Consider the following 17,120-nt stretch of genomic DNA (forward strand, 5'->3'; position numbering starts at 1 on the left):
AGAGTGAGGCATCTCACTTCTATCTTTGTTGGGAGTCGCACATGTGCAGTACGTAGTTAAGGACTACTAGCCAGTCAGAAGCAGAGTATGAGGGCGTGCCCTGACAGTACCTAGGTAAAGACTACTAGCCAGTCAGAAGCAGAGTATGAGGGCATGGTAAGTTCCTTTGGGGTAGACTTTGGGCTTTTTCACTTTGTAATTCTATAACTTGCACAAAGATGGACAGGTTCACAGTTTCTCAAGTCTGTCTACAGACAAGTTAGAATATCTTCTTGGAGGAAGGTTACTTAGGACTGAAACATGTCCCTCAAACTACTTTTGCTTTTTCACTTAAACAAAAACAAAGACACCAGTTCAAGAAATTGCAGTAAATTATATTGCTTTGTAGTAAATTCATACGTTTAAACTTTAATTATTAACATTTAAAATGGTAGTTTGAATTGTTTTTCAGTGATTTTAATATATCATAAAAGAGTTGTTGCTATAGTAACAGTATTATGGAACGCATGCCAACCAACTTGTTATGTGCTAGATGATATATACTGTAGAGGTTTATTTTGAAGATCTTCTGATTTCAGGGTTACCACATTACGTGATAAAGTTAAAGGCAAAACATCAGTACGCAGCAGAAGTGCAATATTATTAAAGTGCCCATATTATGAAAAAAACACTTTTTCTGGGATTTGGGGTGTTATGTTGTGTCTCTGGTGCTTCCACACACATACAAACTTTGAAAAAAATCCATCCATGGTGTTTAGAGTGAGATACAGTTTCTGAATGTGTCCTGCCTTCAGTCTCTGGGTGAGCTGGTCAAAATCGGCACGGCTTGTGACGTCACAAGCCGAAACGAGCAGGCTAACCGCAACCATTAGCTCGTAGTGTTAGCGTTAGCATGCTAACGCTAGCATGCTACCTCGTTCTCAATAGCAAAGCACTGCTACAACACACACAAGTTCACCATAATCTACAAAAGAACTACTTCCATGTGCGCCCTCATTTAGAAGTCTCCCAGCTAATCCTGCCTTGTAACTGACCAAAGTTGTAGAAACAGCCTTTCTTTTACTGTCTATGGAGCTAGCTAGCTGACATGATCTACATCTGAGCTACTGGGCATGTGCGGGTGCAATCAAAGATAGTACAGAAGAAGAAGAAGAAGAAGAAGAAGAAAAGAGGTCTCACTCTGTAGCTAAAACAGAGACCAGCTGAAAAGAGGATCTGCAGCAGTGAGAGAGAGCGCTGCAGTATAACAAAAATATGGTGTTTTTTGAAAATTAAACCATGTAAACCTATTCTGGTACAACATTAAAATACAATTATGAACCTGAAATGAGCATAATATGGCTGCTTTAATAATTAATAAGAGAGGTGTCATTGTGATCATGATTGTTGGTATGTGTGTGTTTTTTACACAAAGCAGAATCATTTCCTTTTTTCTAATTAAAAGAGGAAGCAACTCACGAGGTTCAACTTTAGTTTCTGCTCCTTTAACATGAAATGTGAAGTTAATATTAGGTTTGTTGAAGATGAGCCAGGCCTGTGCAGAATCGCTGCCCACTGCATGCCAGTTAGATATGTGTCTAATGTGTCTGACATCATGGACACGTTGGCAATCTCACGAGATCGAGGGAGCTGCAGTTTTTAGAATCAGAATTCAGAATCAACTTAAAGGACAATTCCGGCGCAAAACGAACCTAGGGTTATTAACAGATGTGTACCCACTCTGTCGCTCTCTGGGACATGTTTTCATGCTAATCGAATGAGTTTTTAGCTTGAAAGACGCTAGCACGGACCGCCGATTAGCTTACAACGCTAGTATTCAGGGCACAGGGAACGTAAAAACAAATCGCTATTTATACCACTAAAAAGGCTCAAAATATCACCAAACTTCAACGGTTGCATAATGAGGGTCCCTAAATGTTAACCGAAGCATTGAGAATTTTGTAAGCGTACAGACAGTTTATTAAAAAGATAGATTATAAAGACACTCGCGTTCATGTTTACATGCCGTCGCCGTCTTGGAAACCAGTCATGACTTACAGCTGGCGATGCAAACTAAAATCAAAAGCAATTTGCTCAATATATCTGAAATAATCGCACCCTGCATAACTTGTCTAGTGTACTTACTCAGTGGATAACTGTCCATCTGGTCCCTCCGGTCTGGGTCGCCGAAAAAGTTTCAAGTACAGCCCTGTTTATCAGAGGGGAAATCTTCAGACTGTACAAAACACTGCGTCTCTTGGGCATCGCGACGCAACAGGTCCCACTCCTTACAACACAGACACTCCTGTTCGGTGGCCTTAGCTTCACAATGTCTGCAGGTACACCACCAGTTTCCCGAAGTACGAGGCTGTGTTTTGACTACCGGTAGCTCTCTCTCTCTCTCTCTCGTAGGCTCCCGCAGCTCTTCGTTCAATAAACTGTCTGTACACATACAAAGTTCTCAATGCTTCAGTTGACATTTTGGGACCCTCATTATGCTACCGTTGAAGTTTGGTGATATTTTGAGCCTTTTTAGTGGTATAAATAGCAATTTATACCTGTATAACTCATTCGATTAGCATGAAAACATGTCCCAGAGAACGACAGAGTGGGTACACATCTGTTATTAACCCCTAGGTTCGTTTTGCGCCAGAATTGTCCTACCAACAATATGACGTTTATAAAAACTTTAGTGTTGAACTGGAGAGATTTAGATTGATATTGTCTGATTTGAAGCTTCTTTCTGTTAACAGAACACATGTTGTGTGGCTGATGTTTATTAGTCAGAGAGACTAAAGACTTTCAGATTACAGATCATCTACAGCAACAGATCACATGTAGGGCATTTAAAGAGGCTACTCTGTCATGACCAAAACAACTGGAGACTGAGTACAAGCTGAAATATGGGTCTGATTACATTTAAATACATCTGAATCAGATCTAACATGATGTGACTGTTTCTGTGACTTCCTGTTCAGATTGAAGGCTTCTTGAAACAGCTGGAAACTGTCCGACTTGTCTGCACCTTTTCTGTCATTGCCTACTGCTGCCACCTGCTAACGTCTACTTTACGAGCTGGTCTCGAACAAGTCTAACGACTAACTTGCTCTTTGTCTTCTCATTATTAATAATAACTGGATGCACAGGAGAACTGTATGTAAAGATACTTTATGATATAAAATCACTTTCTGACTTCAGCTCCTTACCTGTGTGATGTTTATTCTTCTTCAGTGAGAGCAGCTGGGTGAAGAAATGCAGAATGGAAAACTGGTTTAGCCGGCCTGTGGATCCACAAACATCACAGCGTGGTAAGATGATGACTCACAGGCTGTATACACACCAGCCTCTGATGAAACATACACACTTCTATTTTACTCAATACAGCTGTCATACAGGGACCATGTTATGGCTCACACTTCAGATGACTTTCTGGAGCTTCAGCAGTGAGGATACAAAAAGGTCTGACAGAAAAGAAACACTTAGAGATTATTTTGGGCCTTTTAGTCTTTTATTGACAATATTGATTGGTAATATTTCCTTTCTCAGGATGGTGTGGTATATTGACAGTCTATAACTTTCTATACACTTTGACTTAAGTTTTTGGTATAAGGAGATGCATGAACTTTACCCTACATTTACTGAGAACATCTGGAAATTGTTAACATGAGTAGAGGTCCCCCCAAGACAGAAGAGACCTTTTTTGGAGTTGTGCCAGATAACAGGCATTGATTGGTCAGTCTTGTGTTCCAATCATATACTCACACATATCACGTCCTATGTTAATGTATGCATGGAATATATACGTTGTTCACACAAAGAAAAGGCAGAGCGGCAAATTTTGAGGTTTGGGTTGGTCGTTCTCCAAGCTCTCTGCAGGAGTTTGTAAAATTGATGCTGAATCTTTGCTTGTAATAAACCTTTTTGTAATCAAGAACAGTGTCGGCGGATTCCTCTTCATACAGCATCACACCATTACTATTTAAGGCACCACAATGGCAAAAGCATGACCGCCTTACTCTGCCTCTGAATGTCTTTCCTTGATGTTCTTTTCCTAACCCTGATCAGATTGATCGGTGAGATTCACTCCTCGTGCCTAAATCCAAACAACCCAAACTATGATGGCAACAAATACGAGCCAATCACAGGCAGAGTAGGGCGGGTCATGACTTGGCCATCCTAAGAGAAAGATGACATACAGTTGACGGGGAGACAGGAAATGTTGGCAGACAGAGAGAGGGAAGATACGTGGTACCCATTTTAGATTGTTTGTCCTCCCTCACACCTAAAAGCAACTTGTAAACATCTGAAGAGAGAGATTAGAAGCAAAAAACTGTCAGCCTCCCTCACCACCTTATCCTTCAGCTGACAGCTCTGCTTCTCATTTAGATTTTTAACTTGGAACCCTTGTTAAATATTATCAAACATTTCGGCCGTTGTGGACTTGTGTCCCTCAAGCTGTTTCAGGAAAGTGGCTGCATGTGTCCGACAATGCACAAAACATCAACACCGGTACAAGCCTACAGCTGTCCGCGGACACGGAGTGCGGAAAGTGTGTCATAGGCTCCCGGACGAGTGAACTGAGACTCTGTTTCCTGCTTGTCGGTCAGCGGTTAATGATCGGTTAACATTTAATTTCATTGTGATTTCTTTTGGAAGGCTGGCTGCCGAAAATCGCCACTTACTAGCTAATTAATTAGAGTTAAACGCTAGCTATCAGTAAAAAGAAGTGCCTCACATCACATCTACACAGAGGAGGACTCATATTCATTCCTACCTAACAATATTGTTTTGTTGCATAACATAGGTTGAGTATGAATTTAGTGTAAACAGCATTTCTAACCTTGAAACCTATTTTTGTTACACTCTGCTGGAGTAGAGTTCACACAATGAATGCTTAGCTGACCAAACTGCTACATTTGAATTCATCTCATAATAATCTGGGCTGCTGTAACAGCCAGTGCTTAATTTGTAAAGTGCTAGGTCCCGGAGCGCAGAGGGGGGGTGGATCCGGCGACTCAAAATAGGGGTTGGAGGTAACAGAACCAAAAAAAAATATTACACTGCCTACGTAGCTTCTCTGACTCTGACTAAAAAAGCCTAAACAACGCTGTGTGTACATCAGGGCAATGTTTATTTTTTATTTCAGAACGTGCACTGCATCGGTGCGAAATGTAAAAAAAAATTAAAAATAGGTACACTGCAACGATCGTTTTCACAAGCAGCAATTATCCATCGGACAATTAAAACAAAAAGCCCACCGTGGTCTCCACATTCTTGATCGGCAGAAACAATTTTTGCTTGTTTGGGATCCGACTGGCCAGCGTATTTGAAAAAGTTAAGCAAACGTTGTTGTCTTTTTGACATTTTTCCCCTGAGTGAAACGAGGCTAACAGCAATCTCAACCAGCACAACCGCCTGTGTCACTTCAAGTGCAGCGCCGCGCTGTTGAAGTGCCGATCCCCTCCCTCCGTCCCTCTCCCCCCTCTGTCTTACCCTGAAAATTCACCTCAAAACGCATCGAAAATGCAAACACAAGACTTTTGTGGAACTCCAATGGGGAATAAAGACTAACAAGACAGATAACAACATTGAACACTACACAAACAGTAGTTTATTTTTTTTCATTTAGGCGATTCATTTTTCATAGTGACACAGGAGGTGCCGGATCCAATAAAAAAGGTTCCGGATCCAACGTCGGAGGTGCCGGAACATGTTCCGGCGTGTTCCGGCTCAAATTAAGCCCTGGTAGCAGCAATACACTTCCATCTCTAGTTTGTGGCTGTAAAGTTTAGCGAGGCTGTGATTATCCTCGAGGTCACAACGGCTCATTCTATCCAGTGAGTTCAGGTTTCATCTACAGTAAAATGTCTCCTATGGTGTTTAACATCATCACACATGAATACACAAGAGTCTCAGCTTTCCAGTCAGATACAATTTATGCAACTCTGAGACTGTTTATGGACCCCAGTATGCAGAAATATTGAGAACTACCTTTGCAAAGGTGAGTCACATTTTTCTCAAGCCAATCAGAACAGACTGGGCTTTTTTTTGGGAGGGGAGCTTAAAGAGACAGGTGTTAAAACAGAGCCTCTCACACAGCGGGTGAATCAAGATATATTCAGACAGACAGTATGAGGAAAATAATGTTTTTACAACATTAACGCATGTAAACATGTTGTAGTAGAAACCCAAACGAGATGCAGGTTAGTTCCCACTGACGGAGTAGTGTTGAATAATCTGGGTGTTAACACAAAGCAGAATCACTTCCTGCTATCTGACGTCATTAAAGACAGTCTGGGCGGGAGTTGAGGATAAAAAGAGGGAGTGACTCCTGAGGGTTGGACTTTAATAACTGCTCCTTTTACTCTCAATAATAATAACTGGGCTCACAGGAGAACTGGTAGTAAGTAAATAACTTCTTCTTTAAGCTCCTTGTAACATTTCCTGAGATGTGTATTCTTTACTTCTACAGTGAGAGCAGCTGGAGGAAGTAATGCAGAATGGGAAACTGCTTCAGCCGGGCTAAAGATCCAGAGACATCACAGTGTGGTAAGATGATGGCTCACTTTTATTATATTTTATCAGGCTGTGTTGGAGAGCATTCTCAGGTATATGGCATTTCAATCAGGAGAGACTTCATTTACAGATATGCAAAAATTATTTATTGTACAACTGCATGATAAAATGTAACAAGTCTTTTGGAGATTAGACTCCATCTAATTAATAATATTATTTAAAGGGGTAGAGAATAGGAACAATGGAGTCTAGACACTGGTGGTGGCGGAGAAGGAGACCGGAGACCAGACCGACGAGGCAACGGAGCGATCAGCCAGGAGAAACATGATGACTGGAGGATGGCAGGGGAGGTGGAGGGTTGAGTGCTATGCCTGGAACGACAGCTGACAGCACAGGGAGAACATATTTAAAGCAGAGCTGTATTGCTGTGATTGACCCTTGAATATCGAGGCCATGTCTGATTGGTTTAACTGAAAGTATCGCTTCTAAACAGCTGATTTGATTTAAGAAGAAAGAGTAGTGATTGGGTAAACAAAGTCTTCCTGCAAGAACTTATGCTGAGCTTCATTTCAATCAGGAGAGACTTCATTTACAGATATGCAAAAATAATTTATTGTACAACTGCATGATAAAATGTAACAAGTCTTTTGGAGATTAGACTCCATCGAATTAATAATATTATTTAAAGGGGTAGAGAATAGGAACATAACCCCCAAAACTTGACAGGAATTATAGATTAAAAGATAAAATATTTAATATGTATAGTCCTACTGTAACAAGCATACATACATGCATGCTAGCATATACACCTTAATACTTACCTCCTGTAGCTTTACCTAGCCTATCTAGCTAGCCTTACCTGATCTGAAACTAGAACTATCGGTGTAGTAGGAAGACAAACTAAATAACGGCATCTCACTGAAGCGGCCATTCAGGTGGCAAAACACGGAATCACCCAGGAATCTGAAAAGAGAAAAACAAATGTAATGATCCATCCCCAACACAGCATACAAAATACTTCCGTATTTTGATCATCAGCAACTAAAACCGGCATCGACCACCACGGCCGGCATCGGCCGCTTGGCCGGCATCGACCACCACGGCCGGCCAGCGCCATTCGACCCGCCTTGGACTGCAGGGCCGGCATCGGCCGCTTGGCCGGCATCAACCACCACAGTCGGCCATCGCCGTTCGACCCGCCTTGGACTGCAGGGCCGGCATCAGAAACACTTTTTATTACACAGATTATTTTGGGCCTTTTTGTCTTTTATTGACAGAATACAGTTGCTAATGTTTTCTTTCTCAGGATGGCAAAACCACCTTACTCTGCATCTGATTGGGTTACCTCGATATTCTTTTCCTAACCCTGATCAATCTCACTCCTCGTGCTAAAATCCAACCAACCCAAACTATGATGGCAACAAGTACGAGCCAATCACAGGCAGAGTAGGGCGGGTCATGACTTCGCCATCCTAAGAGAAAGATGACATACAGTTGAGGGGGACACAGGAAATGTTGGCAGACAGAGAGAGGGAAGATATGTGGTACCCATCTTAGATTGTTTGTCCTCCCTCAAACCTAAAAGCAACTTGTAAATATCTGAGCAGAGATTAGAAGCACAAAACTGTCCGTCAGCCTCCCTCACCACCTTATCCTTCAGTGCTGATTCTCATTTGGATTTTTAGGGGTCCAAGCCCGAGGGGACTGGGCACCGCGTATGCAAAGCAACGTTTATTTCTACCAAGCTTTATTTGTTCTTGATCTTTCAGGTCTTTGCCAAATCAGCTCTAACAAAACAGAATCTCTGAACCTCTTTATAGCAGTTCAGGAGTTGATGAGTTGATGAGTTGTGGTTCCTGATTATTTTGTCTATTCTCAATCAGCTGAAACTCAGAGGGGAGCAGGAAGCCCAACAGTCACCGCCCAGCATGGAGGTGTCGTCAACACACCTCAGTTAAAAGATGTTCATGTGAAAAGGGATATAATCTTCAAAGTCAACAACACGTATGGTAAATGTTTCCCCTGAATTTGTAAATCAAATAAAACACATTTATGTTTAAATATGTACCGGATTAAAATGTAACATGTTTGTGTTTCAGCCTCGTCTCCTGACAGGACAGACGAGACGAAAGCTGCTTCTCCCAAAAACAAAGGTATTGTGTTTGTTAACAGGTTTTTCACAATCAAATGACAACCAAAAACTTCACCTTACTTCTGCAATGAAAACAAAACTAGGCTGAATTATTATAAGGTTTTGTGGAGATTACATTGTTGAAGCTAAAATGTTTTTTCTTCTCTGTTGTCTGTCCATCTTATACTTCACATGATGTTTTGTTTGCTAACATAAATCTTTTAGCCTTCCATCATCTGAGCATCTTGTTGGTGTAATGATCTAAAATGAATGACAGTTATTTAGGGTTACTTGCACTTATATGGACCAGATATCCGTCCAAGTAAATCATGAAAATGAAAATACCAATGACACTTGGACATGCATACTGTATTTGCTAACGTGGAAGAGTACGTGAAAATAATGTAACTATGATTCCATTCATCTTTCAGCAAACATTCAAAGGTGCTTAAAATTTTTCCTTGAAAATACAACAAAGGATCTGTCACAAGGAACAAAGGAAGATGGATTGACTCCTTTAGACAAGATCTATACGGAGCTTTACATCAGACGAGGAGGCAGTGGGGAGGTTAATAGTGAACATGAAGTGGTTAACTTGGAATGCAAAAGGAGTTCGAGTGAGGAGGAGAAAATCCAGGTCAATGATATTCTTCAACCTTTATCAAACGAAGAAAACCCTCCTCAGAGAGTTCTGACGAAGGGAATCGCTGGCATTGGAAAATCTGTCGCTGTGCAGAAGTTCACTCACGACTGGGCAACAGGAGAAGCCAACCAAACTACTGATTTCATATTTCCATTCACATTCAGAGACTTGAATTTAATAAAAGACCAGCGTTGGAGTCTTTTGACGTTAATAGGTCACTATTTTGACGAAGTAAAGGATTTAAAAGAGTCAGAATACAGCGAATCAAGTGTTTTGTTCATCTTTGACGGCCTGGATGAAAGCCAATTACCTCTGGACTTCAACAACAATGAGATGTGCCGCGATGTAACAAAGACCACAACATTAGACGTCCTACTGACCAACTTAATCTCAGGAAAACTGCTGCACAAAGCCTCAGTCTGGATCACAAGTAGACCAGCTGCAGCCGCTAAGATTCCTCCTGAGATCTTCCACAGGGTGACCGAGGTACGAGGCTTTAATGATGAACAGAAGGAGGAGTACTTTCAGAAGAAAGTTAGTGACAAAGAAATGGCTCAGAAGATCTGCGATCATCTTCAGTCAAAGACGCAAAGAAGTCTGTACATCATGTGCCACATCCCAGTCTTCTGTTGGATTTCAGCCACGGCTCTCCAGAGTATCCTAACAGAAACGGAAGAAGCGGAGTTGCCCAAGACTGTGACTGAAATGTACACACACTTCCTGATCATCCAGACAAAGCTGAAGAAATATCAGGAAGGTGAAACAGACAAAGATGTGATCATGAAATTGGGAAAGCTGGCATTTGAACAGCTTCAGAAGGGCAACATACTCTTCTATGAAAGCGAGGTTAAAAGTTGTGGAATTGATCTGAAACAAGCTACAGTTAATTCAGGAGTTTGTACACAGATCATAAGAAAAGAATCTGGTCTTCACAAACAAGAGATTTACTCCTTCATTCATTTAAGTGTTCAGGAGTTTCTGGCAGCTCTGTATGTGTTAGAGACTTTCTTAGATAGAGGAGAAAATCTGCTTTCCAGCCAGACAAGTGTGAAAGTGCCATCAAAGAAAGGAGAAAGTCCCATCTTCCTCCTCCACCAGAACGCAGTGGATATGGCTTTGGACAGCGATAATGGACAATGGGACTTGTTCCTGCGCTTCCTGCTCGGTCTGTCACAGGATAAAAATCAGGAGCTTCTTCAGAAACGAGTTGGATTCAAAGAAAGACGTCCACAGAGCAACCAGGAGACAATCAAGTTCATTCATGAGAAGATCAAAAAACTGTCCAACAGCGAAAATAGCATCAACCTGTTCCACTGTTTAAATGAGTTGGGTGACCAGTCTCTGGTAGAGCAAGTCCGAAAGTACCAGAGCTCAGGAGATTTTGGTAAACTCTTACCTGAACATTGGTCAGCTCTGGCCTTTCAGCTGCTCGTTTCCAATGAAGACCTGGATGTCTTTGACCTGAAGAAATACGACGGTTCAGATGAAGTTCTGGAGAGGCTGCTGCCAGTGCTCAAAGCATCAAAGAAAGCTTTGTAAGTATTCAACCTGGAGAAACCCAACAGCTCTGCAGCTCTCCAGTTGTGTTTAAGTGTAGAGAACAGAGGGAAGTGTTTTCCAAATGTTAACAATGTTAACTCATTTTCTTTATAACTTCAGGTTAAGTAACTGTAACCTCACCGAAAGATGTTGTAAGAACATTTCATCAGTTCTCAGCTCGAAGTCTTCTGGTCTGGAGGAGTTAGACCTGAGTAGAAACTATCTGCTGACTGACTCTGGATTGGAGCTGCTCTCTGACGGTCTAAAAAGTCCCAACTGCAAACTCCAGAGACTCCGGTAAGAACATCCAGATGCACAGTATGTTTGAGGTGATTCATAATACAAGTAATACGGACTTTGGAACACTTAAACTGGGAGTAGTTTACTTTTCTTTCATGTTACAGTGAACATAGATGAAATATTCCCTTCAGATATCTTATATCATGTGGTGATAATGTACATTTACCATCTTTAATCAAGTCAGATGTTTCAGGTGGATATCAGTTTTTACTTTGGCCAGAGATAGCTCCTAGCTTAGCATAAAGACTAGAAGCAGGGGGAAACTGTTAACACAGCTCCATCAAAAGAGAAGAACTCACCTCCAACAACTCCAATCTGTTTGATGTACATGTTACATGGAGCTAACAAGATTCAACATGTTGAAAGGTGGAATACTTCACTTTTAATGGGGCTGCTACTATTCTTTGTGCTAAGCTAAGCTAAACACATGCTGCACCTACATGCAACATCATAGACTAAAGACCAGTTCAGACCAAAGATTCACGATGAGTCAAAATCATAATAATATGTTAAAAACCTTTCTGAGTTCTTGGCAGAAACACTTTGTCCACTGGAGACACTGGAGTGAGTATTGTGGTCGTTATCACCCTTTGAATAAAAGTGATAAAATGTTGTCACATATTCAGGTGTTCAGATAGTTTTCAGGTATTTGAGGCCATTTTCACACTAAAATTCTATTTACACTAATATTAAATAAATGGTTTATAACAGACTATAATATAGTTGTGAGCACATATAAGGGCATTTTAAGTGTGTTTTAATGTAGTGTGTTTGTTGTTATTATAACTTCTATGAAACATATTTTATATGATTACAGCTGTTTTACTGTGTTGTTATTAATGACGATCAAAATCTGCTCACAGATACATTATAGTTATACAAGATTTATTATATTATTTATTATTATTTAATTTATATAGTCTCTTCCACAAAAAGTTAGAACACAAAACAAACTTCTAACATTATTGTCTCGTTACTCAACAGGAGGCGACAGTAATCCCTGCAGTGTTTCCCATACATAGGTTCTACTTTGGCGCACCGCCCAAGTAGATAAAATCGGAATTATATTTTTTTCCAAACAACGGTGTATTTTTCAGCGCACCCAAACCAGCTGCCCCCAGCCCCTCCCCCTTGTGAAGTCTCGCGCCGTGTGCATGAGTCACGACGGCGTCAACGTGAACATTGCACTTAAGGCTCAGACGCTATCGTTACGTTAGTAATAGCATGCTGCTGGTGGTTTTGCTGTGGGTTAACTGTAGGCTACTAAAAAAAACATAGAAACACCGCTTTCACCGCTGTGAAAGCTCCCCGAACGTCATTTATCAGAGTCTGGTTGTTACCCCTCTCCACGGCAGTCTCCTCCGCTCCATATCTTTATAACGGAGCTAATCGTTGCTAATTGTTGCTAATCGTTGCTAACAGAGCCTTCAGTTCTCCGTGCCTGTATCCATTAACTGTATTTATGGACTCAATCCCGAATAAAACCCGTAATTTTATTAAATTGGCTTTACAAGTTTTAAACTACAACTCAGAGTTGTTTGAATGACAGAAGTCTGCTCAGATGAGATCTAAATGAGTGCAACAGGACATGTATAGTACAGAACAGCATGTTTAGGATCCCCCAAAACACGGATTAATACACTTCAAAAAATGAACAATGATCTAACAAACAACATGGACTGTGATTAACTTTAGATAAACCTAGTCTTATATGATTTAACAGGACTTAGGAAGGAACTGTGTTGATCAGGGCTGGGACGGTTACCACAATACCACGGTCACGTGATGCCTACCGCGGGTCTGAGCTCATCACCGTCATCACCGCAAAAAAAACATTGGCCTGCACATCAAAATCAGAATCAGAATCAGAATCAGAAAGGGCTTTATTGCCAAGTACATTGCACATACGAGGAATTTGTCATATTGTTGTTGGAGCATGTCACACATACAAATATAAGAAGGATAAAAGGATATAAACAATATAAGTATAAACATATACACACAGTACGTATTAATAACGATAACATTTTTTTAAATAAATAGTAAAATAAGTTAAACAGTAGTGAAAACTGCAGAGTAGGTACAGTGGCATGAGGAGCCAGAGGTGGGGTGTGGAGAGAGTCAGGGTGGATTCCGGGCCTTGTTTAGAAGGCTAGTGGCGGAGGGGAAAAAACTGTTTATGTGGCGTGAGGTTTTGGTCCTGATGGACCTCATCCTCCTGCCAGAGGGGAGTGGCTCAAAGAGCTTGTGTCCGGGGTGGGAGGGGTCAGCCACAATCTTTCCAGCACGCTTCAGAGTCCTGGTGGCGTATAAGTCCTGGAGCGGCGGCAGATTGCAGCCAATCACCTTCTCAGCTGACCGAATGACACGCTGCAGCCTGCCCTTGTCCTTGGCAGTGGCAGCAGCGTACCAGATGGTGATGGACGATGTGAGGATGGACTCAATGATGGCTGTGTAGAAGTGCACCATCATTGTCTTTGGCAGGTTGAATTTTTTCAGCTGCCGCAGGAAGTACATCCTCTGTTGTGCTTTCTTGACGAGGGAGCTGATGTTCAGCTCCCACTTGAGATCTTGGGAGATGGTAGTTCCCAGGAAGCGGAAAGACTCCACAGTGTCGATTGTGGAGCCACAGAGGGTGATGGGGGCAGGTGGGGCTGGGTTCTTTCTGAAGTCCACAACCATCTCCACTGTCTTTAGAGTGTTGAGCTCTAGGTTGTTTTGCTTGCACCAGGTCACCAAGTGGTCAGCCTCCCACCTGTAGGCAGACTCGTCTCCATCAGAGATGAGTCCGATGAGGGAGGTGTCGTCCGCAAACTTCAGAAGCTTGACGGACTGGTGACTGGAGGTGCAGCTGTTGGTGTACAGGGAGAAGAGCAGAGGAGAAAGAACGCAGCCCTGGGGCGATCCGGTGCTGATGGACTGTGAGTCGGAGACATGTTTCCCCAGCTTCACATGCTGCTTCCTGTCAGACAGGAAGTCAGTGATCCACCTGCAGGTGGAGTCAGGCACACCAAGCTGTGTGTGCACGTTGTGTCTAATGACATGGATTCATTGATTCTAATGACATGGATTGTGTCTGATGACGTTGTGTCTTACATGGATTCAAGGTTTACTAAACAAAACTTACCATCAAAATATGGAGCAAATCCGACCTTTCACGAGTTGGGGAGCGCAATGTTCCATGACACAGAATAACATTCAGTTTGTGTTGACTATTAGTGGGTGGCAGTATCTCAGTCTATAGAGAGTTGGGTTGGGAACCAGAGGGTCGCTGGTTCAAGTCCCCGTACAGACCGAAATACGGAGGTGGACTGGTAGCTGGAGAGGTGCCAGTTCACCTCCTGGGCACTGCCAAGGTGCTCTTGAGTAAGGCGCCAAACCCGCCCGAACCGCTCAGGGCGCCTGTTCAGCAGTCACAGCCCCCTCACTCTGACATCTCTCCATTAGTGTGTGTGTGTGTGTGTGTGTGTGTGTGTGTGTGTTTCAGGCCTGTGTGTAATAACAACAGAGTGTAAATTGTAATTTCTCCATTCGGGATCAATAAAGAGTATAAATTATAATTATAAAAAAATTATTAGGCAAGAGTACCTGTGTAATGTCTTGTATCGCAGAAATGTCTTTGCCTTTCCTACCGTGTATTACGTCTTTGCCTTTCCTACCGTGTATTAAGGTATTAGGAAAGGCAAAGACGTAATACACGGTAGGAACATTTCTCCGTTCTCAGCTGAGGTAGACACATTAGTCAAACTCATCATTCGCAGATGCTGTTGCACAGTGCTGTTGTTACCATGTTACCGTGAACATCATGATGTTGCAGTCCATAATACATTTACAAGTGGTCATCCATTTTGTTTGCTAAAGACCGTACATTGACGAGGAAAATGCTGCGAAGTGATAGACGATAAGGAGTTAGCCTTAGCCTAACGTTAGCCCGCCTCTCTTTGTTTACGGTCTTAACCCCGCTTGCCTGCACAAAGGTTCAGATAAAGTTCTGGAGAGGCTGCTGCCAGTGCTCAAAGCATCAAAGAGAGCTTCATAAGTATTCAACCTGGAGAAACCCAACAGCTCTGCAGCTCTCCGGTTGTGTTTAAGTGTAGAGAACAGAGGGAAGTGTTTGCTAAATGTTAACGCTCATTTTGTTTTTAACTTTAGGTTAAGAAACTGTAACCTCACCGACAGAAGTTGTGAGAACATTTCATCAGTTCTCAGCTTGAAGTCTTCTGGTCTGGAGGAGTTAGACCTGAGTGGAAACAAACTGCTGGACTCTGGAGTGGAGCTGCTCTCTGACGGTCTAAAAAGTCCCAACTGCAAACTCCAGAGACTCCGGTAAGAACATCCAGATTTGAGGTGATTCATAATACAAGTAATACGGACTTTGGGACACTTAAACTGGGAGTAGTTTACTTTTCTTTCATGTTACAGTGAACATAGATGAAAGATTCCCTTCAGATATCTTATATCATGTGGTGATAATGTACATTTACCATCTTTAATAGAGTCAAATGTTTCAGGTGGATATCAGTTTTAACTTTGTCCAGAGATAGCTCCTAGCTTAGCATAAAGACTAGAAGCAGGGGGAAACTGCTAGCACAGCTCCATGAAAAGTGGAAAAACTCACCTCCAACACCTCCAAGTCTGTCTGATGTACATGTTACTTGTAGCTAACAAGATTCAACATGTTGAAAGGTGGAATACTTCACTTTTAATGGGGCTGCTACTATTCTTTGTGCTAAGCTAAGCTAAACACATGCTGCAACTAAACTAAACTGGACACACAGAGATGAAAATATACGTAATATTATCTGACTCGGGGGACATAAATTAGTGTCCAGCTGGCTAAAACTCTCCTGTTGACTGTACTCCTGAAAATGTCCGGATTCTGATGTTCAACATGTGTGAGTCAGGTCTAATTATTAATATTTTCTAATTAGTTTTAACACCTCAAAGCTTCATGAATCAACATAGAACTAAATTAAAATGTCACCTACATGCAACATCACAGACTAAAGACCAGTTCAGACCAAAGATTCACGATGAGTCAAAATCATAATAATATGTTAAAAACCTTTCTGAGTTCTTGGCAGAGACACTTTGTCCACTGGAGACACTGGAGTGAGTATTGTGGTCGTTATCACACTTTGAATAAAAGTGATAAAATGTTGTCATACATTCAGGTGTTCAGACGGTTTTCAGGTATTTGAGGTCATTTTCACACTAAAAGTTTATTTACATTATTATTAAATAAATGGTTTATAACAGACTATAATATAGTTGTGAGCACATATAAGGACATTTTTAAGTGTTTATTATAGATGTTAACAAATACATTAAGAAACACTAAATCTGTTCACAGCTACATTATAGTTATACAACATGTATTATATTTTATATTTTTTCTCTTCCACAAACATTAGAACACAAAACAATCTCTGATCTGAAAACTGTATTTAAATGTCTCCTTACAGCCTGAGACACTGCAGGTTAACAGCAGCCAGCTGCCAGTCTTTGGCCTTTGCCCTCAGCGACTCCTCTGATCTCAGAGAACTCAACCTGAGCTACAACGACCTGGAGGACCAGGGGGTGAAGCTGCTCTCTGATTGGTTGAGGAACCCTCAGTGTCGACTGGAGATACTGAGGTGAGACTTCTCAGACAGTTTTCTGTAATTCTTTCTTCCCTGGACACCTGTTCTGAGAATAATATAATTTATCTAGCTTTTAATTTCAGACCATTTCAGTGTTAGTCAGAATTTCCCCGTTGATCACCTATTTCTATTTTGGAGTATCTGGGTAGCACTTTATAATAACTACACATAATTCATCATTTATTAAGCATTAGGTACCTATTAGTTAATGGTTTGGTCATCAATGTTTTTGTTCATACATAATTCATCATCAGTAAAGCATTTGCTCACACAGTTATAAATGGTTCGTTCATAGTAAATAAGCCTATCTAGAAAAATACGTTTGTAAGTACATGATTTATACTTAATAGATAATGAAACATCCATCCAT

At 41.4% G+C, this 17,120-nt stretch overlaps 1 protein-coding gene across 1 annotated transcript in view; it reads left to right on the plus strand.

The window, feature by feature from the left end:
- The window catches only part of LOC116050921 (NACHT, LRR and PYD domains-containing protein 12-like), a 164,507-nt gene that overhangs the window by 110,807 nt on the left and 36,580 nt on the right, over positions 1-17,120 (plus strand). The window contains exon 16 of the mRNA XM_036000526.1: positions 16,574-16,744. Within this exon, the coding sequence (XP_035856419.1) occupies positions 16,574-16,744 (171 nt within the window). The remainder of the gene's footprint in view (positions 1-16,573; positions 16,745-17,120) is intronic.

The sequence above is a fragment of the Sander lucioperca genome, chromosome 4 (assembly GCF_008315115.2).
Source record: "Sander lucioperca isolate FBNREF2018 chromosome 4, SLUC_FBN_1.2, whole genome shotgun sequence".
In the NCBI taxonomy this organism is placed as follows: Eukaryota; Metazoa; Chordata; class Actinopteri; order Perciformes; family Percidae; genus Sander; species Sander lucioperca.